General features: G+C 58.4%; 1 protein-coding gene across 9 annotated transcripts; it reads right to left on the bottom strand.

The window, feature by feature from the left end:
* Positions 1-100: 100 nt before the first annotated feature.
* FAM3A (FAM3 metabolism regulating signaling molecule A) lies at positions 101-15,176 on the bottom strand. Of its 9 annotated transcripts, none has more exons than XM_067722913.1 (10): positions 11,097-11,294; positions 10,690-10,762; positions 8,545-8,658; positions 7,925-7,948; positions 5,720-5,843; positions 5,558-5,634; positions 5,163-5,213; positions 4,757-4,841; positions 4,554-4,680; positions 101-746 (listed from the first exon to the last, which is right to left on the bottom strand). In XM_067722913.1, exons 1-10 carry the CDS (start codon positions 11,256-11,258, stop codon positions 714-716), a joined length of 870 nt encoding a protein of 289 aa, XP_067579014.1. In that variant the 5' UTR covers positions 11,259-11,294; the 3' UTR covers positions 101-713. The 9 variants fall into 9 exon arrangements, with proteins under 9 accessions (XP_067579014.1, XP_067579017.1, XP_067579018.1 ...); XM_067722918.1 differs by lacking the exons at positions 101-746; positions 11,097-11,294 and adding exons at positions 3,150-3,841; positions 14,880-15,176; XM_067722919.1 differs by lacking the exons at positions 101-746; positions 11,097-11,294 and adding exons at positions 3,150-3,841; positions 11,768-11,882.
* Between the last annotated feature and the right edge of the window lie 368 nt (positions 15,177-15,544).

Raw genomic sequence — 15,544 nt, 5'->3', positions numbered from 1 at the left:
CATCGTAGAGAATGTCCAAAAAGACCCGTAGCATCTCTTCTATTTAATTTTTCCAATAAATAATTGTAATCATTTAAATAAAAACCTATTTTCATTTAGCCTTATTTAAATACATTTTACTTGTTTAAAAATTCTAGTTGTGTATGTGTGCTATAAAGTTCAGATTAGTACATGCGTGTGACATGTAAGCAGACACAAACATGGTGAGGGTACACACTCTGGGTTTGATTTATGTCAATGATCCAGAAACATTCAGAGGCCATAGCTCTAGGTTGTTCTTTAGCCTCAGTTCATAAGCCATTTGTGTGTGTGGACTTGGTGTCCCAGAAAGTCTGTACTGTCCCTCTCAAATGGGTTGAGCTGTCCTGATGGAAGCAGCCTGGCACAGGTGAGAGGGCTGAACTTGGCACATGCTGTGTGGAAGACTGCAGTTTGCAAAAGAGCAGTGGTGCTGTCGCTGCCTGAGGATGGGGTAAAACTGGCCAGAGGGAGAAGGGGGATGGGTCAGCTGGAAGGACTGGGGATGGAAAACCTAAAAGATGTGTTAGCCCTTGAGGAAACCTGTGTTTTTATATTCCAGCTGCACGGGAATTGGTGCCAGGGGTCAAGGAGAGCAAATGTAGTTAGAAGGCTGCTCCCCGCTCTACCATCAGTCCTTTCAGTCTTCCCTGAAAAGCCAGAGCGGGCTGGTGGGCTGTCCGACAGGAGGGAGTTTAGAGGCCTTCCCTGCAGGAAAACAGGCGTGGCTAAATTAAAGACAAGAGAATGTTTGTAGTTAGTTTAGGGGATTAATAATTTACCCCAGAGGAGAAGGAAGGTCTCTACGAATCAGTCAAGGATATCTAGTTCCAAAAGAGAAGTCAGTTGGACCGACAGAATAGATGGCACAAACGATAGTGACAGCTGAAACAACATCCGTGCACTTCAGATGGGAGACCTGCCACAGTCCTGCTAACAGGGCCACAGTGATGACCCTGAAAAGTGTGCCTACCTCCTGCTCTCCAGGCAGGGGTCTCCAAGTAGACCGTGTGATAAATCAGCACGCATGGAAGGCGTACTCTATACAAGCACAAGTATGGGATGCATTTGGTATTTACCGGGAAATGTAGTGACAACTGGTGTTTTTGCATGCCCAGCAACAGGTCACGGCCCCCGAGTTTTCTTTGGGGGGGCCATCCCTCCTCCATTCTCGGTACACAAGGTTTGCATGAGGATGACCCCAACACTGGCCTCTAGGGTGGGCACAGGCCCAGAGGTAGCCAATCAGAGCCACACAGATTGAGACAAGGATAAACCCATAATCCAATCTGGACCTATGAGAGGTAGTGCCTGGGGACTTGGGCTGGAACGACTGGGAAGGTGGGAGCTCTCTTCTTGCTGGGGTTGCTAACCTGGGACATCTACTGTCACTCCCCCTGCCTGGGGAAGACAGCATGTTTGAAAAGGATGCAAACACAAAGAAAAGCGGAGCCGAGAGATGGAGAGCCTGTATCCTAAGGACGTTACTGGAGCTGGAATCACCCATGGGCGTTGGGGTCTGTTACAGGAACATTAAGCCCCCCCCCCGTCATTATGTATTTATTTTTGTATATGCCAGTTGGGTTGGGACCCTGTCATTTGTAACTGACGATGTCTTAACTCCTGAGGGTAGGCCTGGGGGACAAAACCCTGGCGGAAGAGGACCGCAGGATGTAAAGATGTACCTCCGCTTTGGAAGGTCGGGCGGGCCGCATTGCACACCACTGTCAGCATCCTACCTGTGTTGGGCCACGTGGGGGATAAAGCTGGCCTGCCGTTTCCATCTGTGTGGCTCTGGCGCACGCAGTGAAGGTCTGGGGCAGGTCAGCTGGCTCAGCAGTTGTATAATACAGAGGCACCTCCCAGCCTTGCGGTGCGGCCCTTCGCTGAGATGCGTTTCATTTGGGGCAAGCGACTAACCTTGTGGGGCCCTATTCATCTGGCTTCTAACCTCCCAGCTCCAGGGAAACTTTCCTGAGCACACCAGGGACCATTTATCTTCCGTAAATGGGGCTCACCAGCAACCAGCAGCATTGCTCGCTAGGGTGTGCAGATGAAACACTGGCCACACGATGATCACTGTGGCAGCCCCACTGGGTACATGTAGATTCATCAGACTAGTGTCTCTACTTTGGAGGATGTTCAAAATGTCCATAATAGAAGGTTTAAAAATGAATACATGTATGATACTCTAGTGGTAAGTACTCGTCATTATAAACACTGTCAAACGCACAGACTGTATGACACCAAGAGGGAACCCTGATGTCCACCCTGGGCTTTGGGTGGTGATGACGTGTCAGTGGAGGCTGGGTATGTGGGAACTCTGGACTTTCTGCTCAACTTTGCTGGGAACCTAAAACTGCTCTAAAACAGGAAGTCTATTTAAAAATGAAGACACATAAAGCTCTCGGCACAGGGTCAGGCTGCGTTTCAGCTTCCGTGAACACCATCTTCCAGGTAAGCGACCTGGGCCGTCCTCACGTCTCCACTTCCTGGTCCTTTGCAGTCGTGGCTATGGCCTCACAAGCACAGCTTCTCGTCCTGGGCCGTCCCTCGCCTCTCTCTCCTCTTCTGCCACCTCCTTAAATACTTTCATTTCCTGATGCCGTGTTCACACTCTCGCAGCACCTAACCCCTAGAGGGGGGACTCGCAGGTCCACTGCCCCGGCCACGGCCCCCTTCAGCCTACCTGGCTGGTGCCCCGATTCCTCCATCTGGGAAGTCCCAACCGCCTTCTCTCCTTTTTGTGACCCCAGACCATTTCTGCACCCTCATGTACTTTTCCAGAAAACTCCTTATAGTTTCTTGCTGGTTCTCACCCCTTGCAGGGAAATATAACTGCAATCTGTGAGAAATGCCAAATAGCCCACGTGACTCGGCCTCTTGCTGGCCTGATTTCAAAGGCATCTAACGCTGAGCACTGCGGGGGAGACACACTAGCTCTCGCGGGAGGCTGCGGGGAGGGGGGAAGCTCCTGGGTTGGTTTTAATCCCCATCCCTGTCCCTATAGGCCTGTGCCGTGTCTAAGGGCAAGGCTACAGGGATGCCCACAGGGGAGCCCCTCTGCTCACCACCTGAATCACATCTCAAGGACAACACCACCCGACTCCCCTCTGAATGCATCTCATTCCTTCGGGGGCCACCAGTTTATTAAGACGTCATTTAGAAAGCGGGCCCTCTGACAGACAAACCGCAGGAGCTGCCACCCGCCACGCTGGGAACCGCCATCGGGCCGGCGACCTCACTGCCCGGCCGGCCTGGCTCCCAGGCGGGCACCCCTTCCCGCGAGAGCAAGGCAGGAGGCAGCCAGGCGCCGGGAGTGGCCACCGCGTTCGGCTCAGCAGAACGAATCACACTGGAAACAGGACTGGCCTGCAGAGCAGCGAGCCACTCTGGAATGGAGAGGCTCCGGAAGATGCCCCGACTTGCCAGGCAGCTGCTACCAGACTGGGGGCCTCAGGCGCTTGGGACTTGGGTGGGTGTCGGCCAGCAGAGCGCTTTAGGAAAAGGAGACGGGTACCTGGGGTCCCAGGACAAAGCGCCATGGGGCCGCAGCGCAGCCCCACCACTGGGCATGGTCTGGTCACCAGTCACTGCCTCGGAGCCCTGCCGTGCTGGGGCAGGAGTGCCCCTGGCTGGGCGTGGGGTCGGGCCTCGGCGCTGTGCCGGCGCCCCCTCCTGACTGGGTACACACAGCCTCGCTTAGTCTGGTCCTCGAGCTTGGCCGCTAGCTGGCTGTGGTCCTCCTGGGGATGCAGCCTTCCATCTCCAGCGCCTCGGGCCAGCCTTCGTACTTATTGGTGTGCTTACTGTTCTTCACGTGCTGCGGGTCGGTGGGGGCAGGAAGGCACGGGCTCAGCCCTCGGGCACCAGGGCCAGACAGAACTCCCTGTCCCCCTGTGCCAGGGTCAACCAAGCGTGCAGCCTCGGGCACCCGCCACCTGTCTGTCCCAGCGCCTCAGCGTTCTCATCTAAAGATGGCAGCAGCTGCCCTGGCCTGCCCCATCGCAGGTGGAGGGGGGGATCACCTTCTTTGAACTTAGGTGGGCCTGGCACACGCTAGGAAGGGAAGGAGGGGGAGTGTGTCCCTGCCCTCACCCAGCCCTCAGGGAGCTGCTGGAAGCTCCGGGAAGAGCGAGGCCAGAGGGGGCGTTTCTTCTCTGGGGGCTGAGCTGCTCTTTCGGCAGCCGGAGCCTTCCAGAAACTGGTGGAACAGCCTGTTTGCCTTGTTCTGCTGTGGGGAGCAGGGTGTGCAGTGTGAACTGGGGTGCTGGGTTTTGGGGGGATGGGACAGGACTGAGCAGCCTGGCCTGCAGGATCTTAGTTCCCCGACCAGGGATTGAACCCGTGCCCCTTGCAGCAGAAGCGCAGAGTCCCAAACATCGGAGAAGTCCCAGGAGCATCTTAAAGACGTGTGGGCTGCTGTGTGTGTGGGTGCTGGGCGTGAACAGAGGGGACCTCAGAGGATGCAGGCAGGAGGGGAGGGCAGACTGGCCTGTGCCGGGCAGTGGGGGTCCCAGGGCCTGTGCCCATACCTGCTCAAAGGGGCTCTTGTTCTGCACACCCTTGGCCCCTACAAACACCCAGCTGTCCCGGAAGGCCAGGTCCTTGACATTCTTGCTGCCCAGATCGCTGAAAAGCTTCCTGGTCTCTTCATTCATCCTGCCCCACAGAAGGAAGAGATATGAGCCATGACCACAGAAGGGTGAGGCCTCGGCCAGCCTCGGCCATTACTTACTTGGTGGCTGGGTCATCGTAGGAAGCCACAAACACCAGGGTGCCTTCATGCAGCGGCCGGATAAACTTCAGTAGATCATTGACATCTAGGGGGACAGTTCCCATGGAGCATCAGGCACCACTGAGCACCCCTCCCTCACCAACCCCTGTTCTCCAGATGAGGAAACTAAAGTAGTGATCAGGCCAGGGACGCACCCCGGCCAGGGCTGCTGAGTGAGTGCAGGGACCAAATGGTATAAGAAGCCAGGGCTGAAGCCCTGACCATACACCTGTCCTTCTCCCTGGCTTTTCTGAACCCAAGGAAGTGCTCAAGACTCCCCAGCGAGCAGACAGAAGGAGCAGCTTTCAGGGGGAAGATGCCGTCATTCCGCCCACAGTCAGAAGGCAGAGGCCGCGGCCTGACTCACCTCCCGCCCACATGTCGAAGGCGCGGGCCTCGATGAGCTCTCCGCTTACCCCTGGTCGGAGGGAAGGATGGGTGCTGCTGGAAGCTTTTCACCTCCCCCCATCTTCACGCCCACCGTGCCCCTCGTTCAGACTGCTGGGACCCACCCGAGGCTGTGGAGCTTCTGCTCAGTACTGGGGGCCCTCCAGGGGCTCCCCATGAAGCAGCCTCCCACTTCCTGGAAACTTCCAGTTCTTCACTGCTGCCACGCTCTCGTCCATCGGGTCACCTCTTCTGTGGAGCCTTCAGCTCGCACAGACCCTTTCCCAGGCCCCCCTGCGAATCCCTGGTGGCGGGGTGGAAGGAGGGCGGCAGGTCACGGCTCAGCTTTGCCTCTCTGCTCCGTGGGCAACTCACCGTTCACCAGGGCGATGTTCAGTCCCCGGCCCACGTTGTCCTTGACACTGCTCATGAGCCTAGCAGGGGGACAGAGCCTTCCAGTGGCACGTCTACCCTGCTCGACCCCGGTCCTCGCAGACCCAGCTCCCCTCCCCGCCCCCACCCGCCTGAGGGGCTCACATCCTGTCCTCCAGGCAGATCTTGGGTCCAATGACGTTGGCAGCCCCGCTGACCACGCGGAAGGCCAGGTGCTCCTCGGGACACGGCTGAGGCAGGCCGCATTTGTACTTCCTGGCCCTCGGCTCTGGGTAGGGACAACAGGGGTGACCCATGGGCCTGGCCCTGGGGGCACCCGAGATCTGAGAGGGGAAGGTCAGGACCAGCCCATAGGGAGGAATGAGTGACCACAGACCAAGGGACTGGCGTGGGGTGGGGACGTGGCTCAGGCCAAGGAAGGGACACTTCCATGGACACTCTGTATCCCACTGGGGCTGGCCTCAGGGCAAAGTGACAGGGACCCCAGGGAGGCTCTTCGGCCACTGGTGGGAGAAGAGAAAGGAGGCAGGAGGGCTGGCCTGGGCTGTGGCCCCACCGGGAGCAGAGGACAGGAGGGAAGGAAAAGCTGCTGGGAGGGCAGGTGCAAGGACCCCATGGAGAGCGCACAAGGAGGTTGGTCTCTATTACGAGGTGACCTGTGTCCCCACAAAAGATGTTCTCAAGTCCCAACTCCCAGGACCTCAGAACGTGATCCTCTGTGGAAATAAGGTCATTGAAGTTATAATTCATTAAGATGAGATCATCCTGGAATAGGGTGGGACCTAAATCTAATGACACATGTTCTTATAAAAGAAGAGAAGACACACACACATGGAGGAGAAGTCCTTGTGAAGATGGAGGCGGAGATGGGAGGGAGGCGGCCACAAGTCCAGGGACACCTGAGGCCACCAGAAGCTGGAGCCTCTGGAGGGAGTGTAGCCTTCCAACACCTAGATTTCAGACTTCTACCTTCCGGAACTGTTGTTTAAGCCACCTGGTTTGTGCTATTTTGTTACGGCAGCCCCAGGAAACTGATACAGATTCTGATACCAAGAAGTGGGGTGCTGCCATGATAAATCCCTAAAAATGTGGAAATGGCTTTGCAATTGGGTAATGGGTAGAGGCTGCAGAATTTTGAGGTGCATATTAGGAAAGGCCTAGATTGCCTTGAAGAGACTGTTGGTAGAAATATGGACATTATAGGTGATTCTGGTGAGGGCTCAGAAAGAAGAGAGAAGAGCAGTAGAGAGCTTCTATGGTCTGAGATAAGGCACATGTCATCGGGACCAGACTGTCACTAGAAATGTGAATGCTAACAGTGCTTCTGGTGAGCTCTCAGACAGAAATGAGGAACATGTTATGGGACACTGGAGGAAAGGCCATCCTTGTCATAAAGTGGCAAAGAACTTGGCCAGGTTGTTTTCTGCTGTTTTGTGGAAGGTAGAACTTGTAAATGCTGGACTTGGAGACTGAGCTGAGGGGATTTCCAAGCACAGTGTTAAGGGTTTCTCCTTGTTGCTCCAAGTAACATGTAAGGGAAGAGACATAAATTGAGGATGCAACTGTTAAGTATGAAGGAACCAGAATGCGAAGATCTAGAAGATTCTCAGGCTAATCATATTGCAAAAAACGAGAAAGCAGGCTTGGGAGAGAACACCACGGGTGTGGCTGGACAACTGTTCATGAAGAGCTGGGCCGCGTGGCCTGTGGGCCCGCTCAAGCACGCCAGCGGAAGCTAGGAATGGAGAGGTGAGGTTATCCAGGAAAGATCTGGAGGATTCTCGTGTCTTACAGCTTAGACCCTCATGAATTGCGCAAGAGATCAACAAAGTTTTTGAGAATTTTATACCAGTAGAAACACTGCCAGCCTGGACCGAAAGGGACACAGAAAGGACAGAAGGGAGGAAGGATGATTCCAAGGGCAGAGCAATGGCTGCAGAGGCCAGAGATGGCTCAGGCCCAGAGGGAGGGTAGGATCGTCCCCTACATTCCAGATCCTCCCTACCCCCACCAAAGGCCCAGGGATTCTTCTTATGCTTTGAAATCGAATGGATTTGCCCTGCTGGGTTTGGGACTTGCTTGAGACTGATGACCCCTTTATACCTTCCAATTTCTCCCTTTTGGAATGGGAATGTCTATCCTATGCCTGTCCCCCTAGTGTATTCTGGAAGCAGGTAACTTGTTTTCTAGGCTCACAGCATGCAAGCAGCTCGTGGGCTGTGACAGCTAGTTTGGGGAGGGATGAATGGAGAAGAGAAAGCCTGGAGGGCTGGGGACAGGCACGAGTGTCACAAAAGTGGTAAGAGGGGTGGGCACAAGGGAGGAGCAGGGAGGTGACAGGAGCCTTACCTGCAGTCACTGAGTTCTCTGGGCCTGTGGGTACAGAGAGTTGTTTCTGTTAGTGTGGACCTTTCCTAGGGCCTGCAGCAAGGAAGCCTGCTCCTATACTGTGAAGTCAAGGTGGAGGGGCAGTCAGGTTCAGGGGCCAAGGGCTAAGCCAGGCTGACCTTGCCACGTACGTTCCCGCTCAAGTCTAAATGATGTTCAGATGCAAAGCTCTCTGCTCCAGGAAAAGGGTAGATCAGAATTGCAAAAAGTACTTAGGTGATGTGTCACCAGTAACGAGGTGTCGAGTCCCCTCCCCATCTCAGAACCCAGCAGAAAGCCTGCAGGGAACAACTTGGGAGTCATCCCCAGTGATCAGCAAAAGCCCCCCTGCCCCTCACATGGGCCCCAGTGAACAAAGGATTCTAATTAGCGGGGATTGGTGTTTCCAGCCGAAGCAACTGGGTGGTAGGGGGAAGGCTGTGCCGGATGCCAGGAGGCGGACCGAGGGCAGCTACAGGTGCCCTGCCAGGAAGAGACAGAAAACCCAGGCCACCGCCACCTCCACCCCGAGCCTCAGGCCGCAGGCCCAGGTGGCCGCGCCGGGGACCTCGTAGCGGGACGAGGGAGAGTCCCACACTCACTGGCGAACAGTTGCTGGATGCGAGGAAAGCCGCCGCCAGGCCCACCGAGGAGGATGCTGGCTACGAGCCAGGTGAGGCCCACGGAGATGACCAGGGCCATGATGCGGAGGGGACCTAGAGGCATGACAGACACGGGCAAGGCCTCCTCAGATGCCAGCGAGCTCCCGAACGACCCCAGGGCCTCTCATGATCGGATCTCCCCAGGCACTTGGGAAGAAGCGAGTGGAGACCAGGAAGGTGGGAGCTCCTGGCGGGTGAAGGAGGAAGCTGAGCTCCAACCCCAAGGCTCAGCTTGGCTCTCCCTGGCGGTGTGGAGGGGCCTCCTAACCTCCTGCTTCTGAGGCTACCAATGTCTTTGAGTCCCTGCCATCCTGCCCTCCTTTCTCCTGTGATGGTGACGGTGGAGGTTCCTACTCCTTTGGAAGGCCAGGCAGTCCTCCTGCTGTGAGCTGGGCACCGAGCTCTCCACCCTGCTCGGCTTTCTTAGCATAGCGGTCACTTTGTCTCCCTCTTTCCCCTCTATTTTGTTTTTTTTTTTTTTGCGGTACGCCGGCCTCTCACTGTCGTGGCCTCTCCCGCTGCGGAGCACAGGCTCCGGACGCGCAGGCTCAGCGGCCATGGCTCACGGGCCCAGCCGCTCCGCGGCATGTGGGATCCTCCCGGACCGGGGCACGAACCCGTGTCCCCTGCATCGGCAGGCGTACTCTCAACCACTGCGCCACCAGGGAGGCCCTTTCCCCTCTACTTTCAACACCTCCCATCCTCAGAAACCGCGGGAGGAAAGGCCTCCTTCGGAATCACATCCGCAGCCAGCGGTGGGGCTCTGCACCCTCCCTTCCTCTCCCTGCCGGCTTCTCCAAAGTCCTGTGTGCTGGCTTCTTCCACAGACTTCCCTCCCCGTCTCGCAACCTGCTCCACTCTGCCCTTGCCTCCATTACCCCCGCAGGACGGCTTGCGGCCAAGGCCGCCTGGGACCTTCTTGATGCCAGCGCCCCGGGTTACCTGTTGGCCCTAATGTCCCTTGACCCCTCAGGTGGCCGCGCAGGCTGTGGCCCTCCCACGGAAACCCTGCTCGGCTGGCTTCTGGGACGGCGCCCTTGAGCCCCACCTGGATGCTCCTCGTCCTTCTGGCTTAGATCGTCCTCCTTGACCCTCCCCTGAAAAGCTGGACTTTCCCCAGCTCCTGTCCCAGTGTCCTCTCTGCCTCTACCCTACTCTCCGGCTCCCCTCCTGCCTCGACTCTACCTAGAGGTGCCTTGAACTAACCCTCACGGGCACTGGCTGTATTCTACCACTCCTGAGGCCCCACTCTCCCAGCCAGCTCCTCATGGGTCAGCTTCCTCGGGGTATATGCAAATGCTTCAGTTTTAGAAGGTATGAAGTCCACCCCCAAGCCCCCTTCATCTTAGCTGTCCAGGCGACAGTAGGGCTGGCACTGGGTTCACATCCAACCTCAGGGCCACTATGGTCAGCTTCTCATCTAAGACCACTGCCTCTCCCTGTCCACCCAGCCGCCGTGCTCCCTGGAGCTCTCTCCCACAACTTTTTCCAAACAGCGGCCACTTATCCCATTTGGGAGAAATCTATTATAATCCTCATCTCACAGCTGAAAAGAGAGAGCTGGGAACTGAAGTCCTCAGAGGTGAAAGGATTTGCTCAAGGTCATAGAATGACTGTTTGTGCAGAGTCCTCTGTTTCAAAAACAAAACCCAGGGACTTCCCTGGTGGCGCAGTGGTTAAGAATCCGCCTGCCAATGCAGGGGACACGGGCTTGAGCCCTGGTCTGGGAAGATCCCACATGCCGCGGAGCGACTAAGCCCGTGCACCACAGCTACTGAGCCTGTGCTCTAGAGCCCGCGAGCCACAACTACTGAGCCCACGTGCCACAACTCCTGAAGCCCGCGTGCCTAGAGCCCGTGCTCTGCAACAAGAGAAGCCACTGCAATGAGAAGCCCGTGCACCGCAAGGAAGACCCAGCATAGCCAAAAATAAATAAATAAAAAATAAATAAATGTATAAACCCTCCCCCCCCCCAAACCCAGTGGTGCCACCACCCCTGGCCCTTCCAGACAGACCTCTGGACACCTGGGCCTCCAGCCAAGTCTCCTTTCCAACTCTCTCCGGTTCACTGTGGAAGCCACCCACCTGCCAACCTCATGTCCACTTCTCCCGCTGGGGTGGGGCAGCCGTCAGGTGCAGCGTTTGTGGACCGTGCGCTCTGGGGGGCAACAAAGCAGAAGAGCAGGTTTGGGTGGGGGTCAGGGATGATGAGCCCGTGCTGGGTCCCAGCTGTGGGGCGGGCGCGGTCGGTGCACCGACTTGCTCGGCCAACTACATGGCCAGGCTCCTCGGGAAGGCGGAGAGAAGCCCGGCTGGGACCGGAGGGGCCTCGGGAACCTGGAGGCTCACGATCGTGCCCACGGGAGCCTCTGGGCCTGGGAAGTGGAAGTGGTTCTCCCGGACGCGGGAGTGGGAGGCCCCAGCTCGGGCCCCACACACGGCCCCCCGGGCCTGGAGGTCGGCGACGCGGGCCGGGCCGGCCAGAGACTTGCCTGGCGGTGGGGGGATGCGAGCTCGGTCAGGGGCAGCCCCGTCAGGCCGGCCGCCCCGCTCTGCTCGGCGACGCGAGGCGAGGGAGCTCCGCTGCGCGGAGCGAGAGGCCCGGCAATGGCGGCCCAGAGCGGTAGCACGGCCCGCAGGCGCCACCCCGCCATCGGTCGGGGCTGGGCGACCGGCCACCGGGTGGGAGGGGCCCCGCCCCGCCCCGCCCCGCCCCGCCCCTGACGCACGGTCCGGCGGAGCCGCGGGGCCGGGCTGCCAGGCTGCCAAGGGGAGGGGCCCTACTCAGCCCCGCCCCCGAGGTCTCCTCTGAGGCTTCGTTCAGGAGGGAGAGCCCAGCGTTCCCAGGCTTTGAGGGCGGGGCTGTGGTCGTGCCCCGCGCTCGGATTTCTGAAGTTTAGGAAGGGGCGGATGGATCTGGGGGCGTAATTAGACATTGTTTAAAAGTTCAAATGTGTGCCTTTTCGAAACCCGGAGGGACAGAAGCGTGTACGGGAAACAGCAGAATGCGAAGAGCCAGGGGCCAGCAGGCTCAGCCTTCCGCGGCCTCCCTTTCGCCGTCTTCTTTCTAGAGGGCAGCGCGCTCACACGCTGTCACCCCTGCCTGCTCCTCCAGCCTCCTTCACAAAGGCGCCCCCGACACCGCCCAGGGCACCCCGATCACCTCCCGCGCTGGGAGAGCTGGGGCCACCTCTGTCGCCTGGACCCATCTTTCTGGACGGCAGCAGCCGGGCGGCGTGAGAACCACCGAAACATCCGTGCCCTTTGACCCAATGTCACCGCTTTCTGGAAACCTTCCTAAGGAAAGAACCCAGAATACAGAGAAAGGTGATAGAGCCAGGCAGTGACAGAGCTCTGGTTAGCATCCAGGAGCTTCTCCACTGGCATTCACAACACTTCCTCGTTCTCCCTAACAGGATCAAGGTGATAAGTTTCAGGCCCCTGTGCTGCTGTCACGGGTTGGTATTTGAGTTTTGTCATGGAATTTGGGACCAGAAATAGCACTGACCATTTGCCAAACTCTCACATATCTGTGAGTACCAAGCCCTGGGCACCGTGCCCTCCTTAGCGCTCTTCCCTGTAATGCTGGCAGTCGTGGTGCCCAGTAGACGAAGCTCCTGCCAGGCACAGGGCAGTGGCCAGACGGCTGGTTCTTAGAGGACAGTGTTTACACCTTGCTCAGAGCAGGCATTTTGGAAAGGCTGGTTTAATGAGCCCCCCTGAGGGCCCAGAGGCACATTCACCAACCCCAGGGGCACCACGCTCGAGAGGGCCAGAGGCCTGGGACTCATCCCAAGCCTTCTGTGCCTCAAGGGGCAGCTTTGTTTCTCCAGGAATGTTTTTCGATGGGGACTTGGAGAGCATGAGACCCTCTTGTCATAGACCCTCATGGCCCTGCCCCAGTGCGGGCACCCAGCGGGAGATGGCAGAGAATGTAGTTCCCACAGCTGCGGCACCAGTTCACTGTTTCCTTGGCTCCTCGTGTCCCTGCCTGAGTGTAGGCACCCAGAGCCCGCGTGCTCAGCTGATCCCTCGTTCCCCTCTCAGTGTAGACACCGAGCACGGAGTTGTCACTTGACAGTGGTCACGTGGGCCTGCATGCTCATGCCCCCGTGCCGGCACCTCCCGCCTCTACCCCCGAGTAGGCACCCAGAGCTGAGGTGACGGGCGACTGTCTTATTGCAGGACCTCTTGCCTCTACCCTAGATTAGGCAATCAGATCTCCGGTGACAGTTGAATGCCCTCACCTGAGGCCACCTCTGCCACAGTGTAGGAGTCCAGAGCTGAGGTGACAGTTAAATGGCCTCCATGGTCCCTCACTCCGTTCCAGTGTAGCTACCAAGATTTGTGCCTGTAGTCGACTCACCTCACCTGGGCCCTCACGTCTCTGTGGTGTGGAGCTGTACAGAGGTGAAGTGGCATTTGAGTGCCCCCTGCTGGGCCTCACGTCTCTGCCCCAGGGTGGCTGCCATCGCTGAAGGGCTGCCTGTGTGCCCTTGCCTGCCCGTCATGCCTTTACCTGAGGTTGGGCCTCTAAGCCTCGCCCCGGTCCAGGCATCCCACAGTTAAATGTGAGTTGAACGCTGAAACCTGGCCCAACGCCTCTCGCTCAGTGTAGGCGCCCAGAGCTAAGGGGACTGTTGGCTGTCCTCGCCTGGGCCCTCCTGCTGTGTCCCACTGCAGGGATTCAGTGCCAGCTGAAAGCCCTCGGCGCCAATGTTGCCACCCAGGGCTTAGGTGACAGGTGTCTTTCCTCACTAGTCCGTTGTGTCTGTTCCCCATCCTAGGGCCCCACAGCTGTGACATTTGTCTCAATTCAGCGAGGCCCTAAGGACTATGTCAGAGATGAGGTGACCAGTGACTGTCCTCACGGGGTCCCTCATGCTTGCGGCTCCAGAGTGGAGGTGACAGCTGAACGTCCTTACCCGGGACCTCATGCTTCTTCCTCATTTCAGGCTCCTAGAGCTGAGATCACAGCTACTGTCCCTCTCAGGCCTCTCATCTCTGTCACTCACAGGCACCCGGTGTCAGGTGACAGTGGACCATCCTCACCAGAGCCCTCTCATCACTGCCACAGGGTAGCACCCAGATCGGAGGTGTCCATTGATTGCCCTGACCTGGGCCCTCTGTCATGGTGGGGACACTCAGACAGATGGGGAGGGGAGGGTCCCCACCCAGACAGATGGGGAGGGGAGGGTCCCCACCCCTCCCTCCCTCCCTCCCTTCTCACAGGCGGTTATCACATTTTGGGGGCCCAGGAGGAGCTGGGTCCCTCCTCCACTTCAGGCTCCTGCCCCTACATGGATCTTCTGTGTTGCTAAGAGTCCCCCTCGGTGACGCCATGCCAGAAGGTTCCCCAAGCAGCGTGGGTCCTGGGAGGACTACCCCCAGCACACAGTTCTACTGGGTCCCCCAAAAGGCTGTAGGCGTCTGTGGGGCTCTGTGAGGGGGCTCTGAGCACCAAGACCCCAGCGGGGTCAGGAAGGGCTCCCTGCACCTCCGTTTATTTGGTTTTTATCCCGAAGGTTTGTGGTCATCCTCAGGCCCGGATTTTGAGGGTTTGAGGTCCCAGGACTGGGCCGGGGACGCGGCTGTCCCTTCCCCGGGAGCAGCACAGCGCCCCTGGCGGCTAGCAGAAGGCCAGGCTGCAGCTCCGAGGACCCGCGCCACCGCATTCTGGGCCACCATCTCGGGGTCTGGTGCCATCCTGGGCCTTTTGCAAAGCCTCATTTGCCCCTCACGGGCACGTGGCTGCACCACAGAGAGTCAAGGGCAGGACCCTCTGTAGCCACGCTGGAGCCAAAGTGTTACAGGAGGGCGCGAGTCCCTAGGCCCACACCATCAGCTCCCGGCGAACCTGAGCGACTTACGGCCCCTTCTCCAGGCCACAGGCATCGGGAGGACCAAGGCCACTGCCCGTCCCCCCGCCCCCAGGCTGAAGCCTGGCCTGTAGTCCTGTCCACGTGGGGCTTTCTCAGCTGCTCTGCATGGACCTGGGCCAGGAGGCACTGCAGGATCCGGATTCCAGCCGCCCCTGTCCCAGAAAGCACCCCCCCCCCGCCACCCCGTCCCCGTTCACCTAGGTCTACGTGAACTCTGTGGTCTCCCTCCTGCAGAAGCTGGATGGAAGCGGCACGTTCTCTGGTTACAGGAGGGGTCGGGGAGAGCGGGGATGGCACCTGAGGATGCAGCTGTGTGCAGGCTGTGACTCACCACCCTAGCTTGTGGGACAGGAGGCGGCCAGCCCCCACTTGGGTTCCTTCTCGTCTACTTACCGTTGCTGCAGAGTCCTGGGCGGGAGCCTCAGCTCTGCCCCCAGCCCCGGGGGCCGTGCGGGGGTTAAGGAGAGCTGGTTGTCAGCGTCAGGCTGAGGAGAGGCCTACGTGATGGGAGCGAAGAGCCCTGGACAGTTGCCTTCAACAGTGGGGGTGGGGACAGACGGGCCACAGGCCCAGCTGAAGGGAGGAGCCACGGGCCAGGTTCTTGCCAACGGCCTGAGGGCCTGGCCCCGCTGCCACAGAGCGTCCCCGACACGGGAGCCCTGAGCCCTGCCAGCTGTGAGGCCCTGAGGCATGGAGTCTGCCTGCCTGGGGCACGCATCGGGCTGCTGGCTCGTTCTGTACCAGCATCTGAGTCTTTTGTCTGTTCGTTTGGTTTGGGTCAGCCTGCTGCTCTCCCCGGAGCTCAGTGAAGAGCTGAGCCGGTGGCAGGGGCAGGACAGACGCCCAGGGAGTGTCCTCTTATTCAGAAGTGGGGTGTGTGCAGACGTAATCAGATCAAGGTGAGGTCATCCTGGAGGAGACTGGGCCCCAAATCTAATATGACTGGTGTTCTTGTAAAGGGAAAACAGAGCGAGACAGCCACACGAAGGAGAATGTCACATGAAGACACAGAGAGACCGGAGCGACGGGTCTACGTGGCCAGCTGAGCCCCTGGAGGG

The sequence above is a fragment of the Pseudorca crassidens genome, chromosome X (genome assembly GCF_039906515.1).
Source record: "Pseudorca crassidens isolate mPseCra1 chromosome X, mPseCra1.hap1, whole genome shotgun sequence".
Lineage (NCBI taxonomy): Eukaryota > Metazoa > Chordata > Mammalia > Artiodactyla > Delphinidae > Pseudorca > Pseudorca crassidens.
The sequence above is the reverse complement of the archived record's forward strand: the minus strand, read 5'-3'. Positions and strand labels throughout refer to the sequence as shown.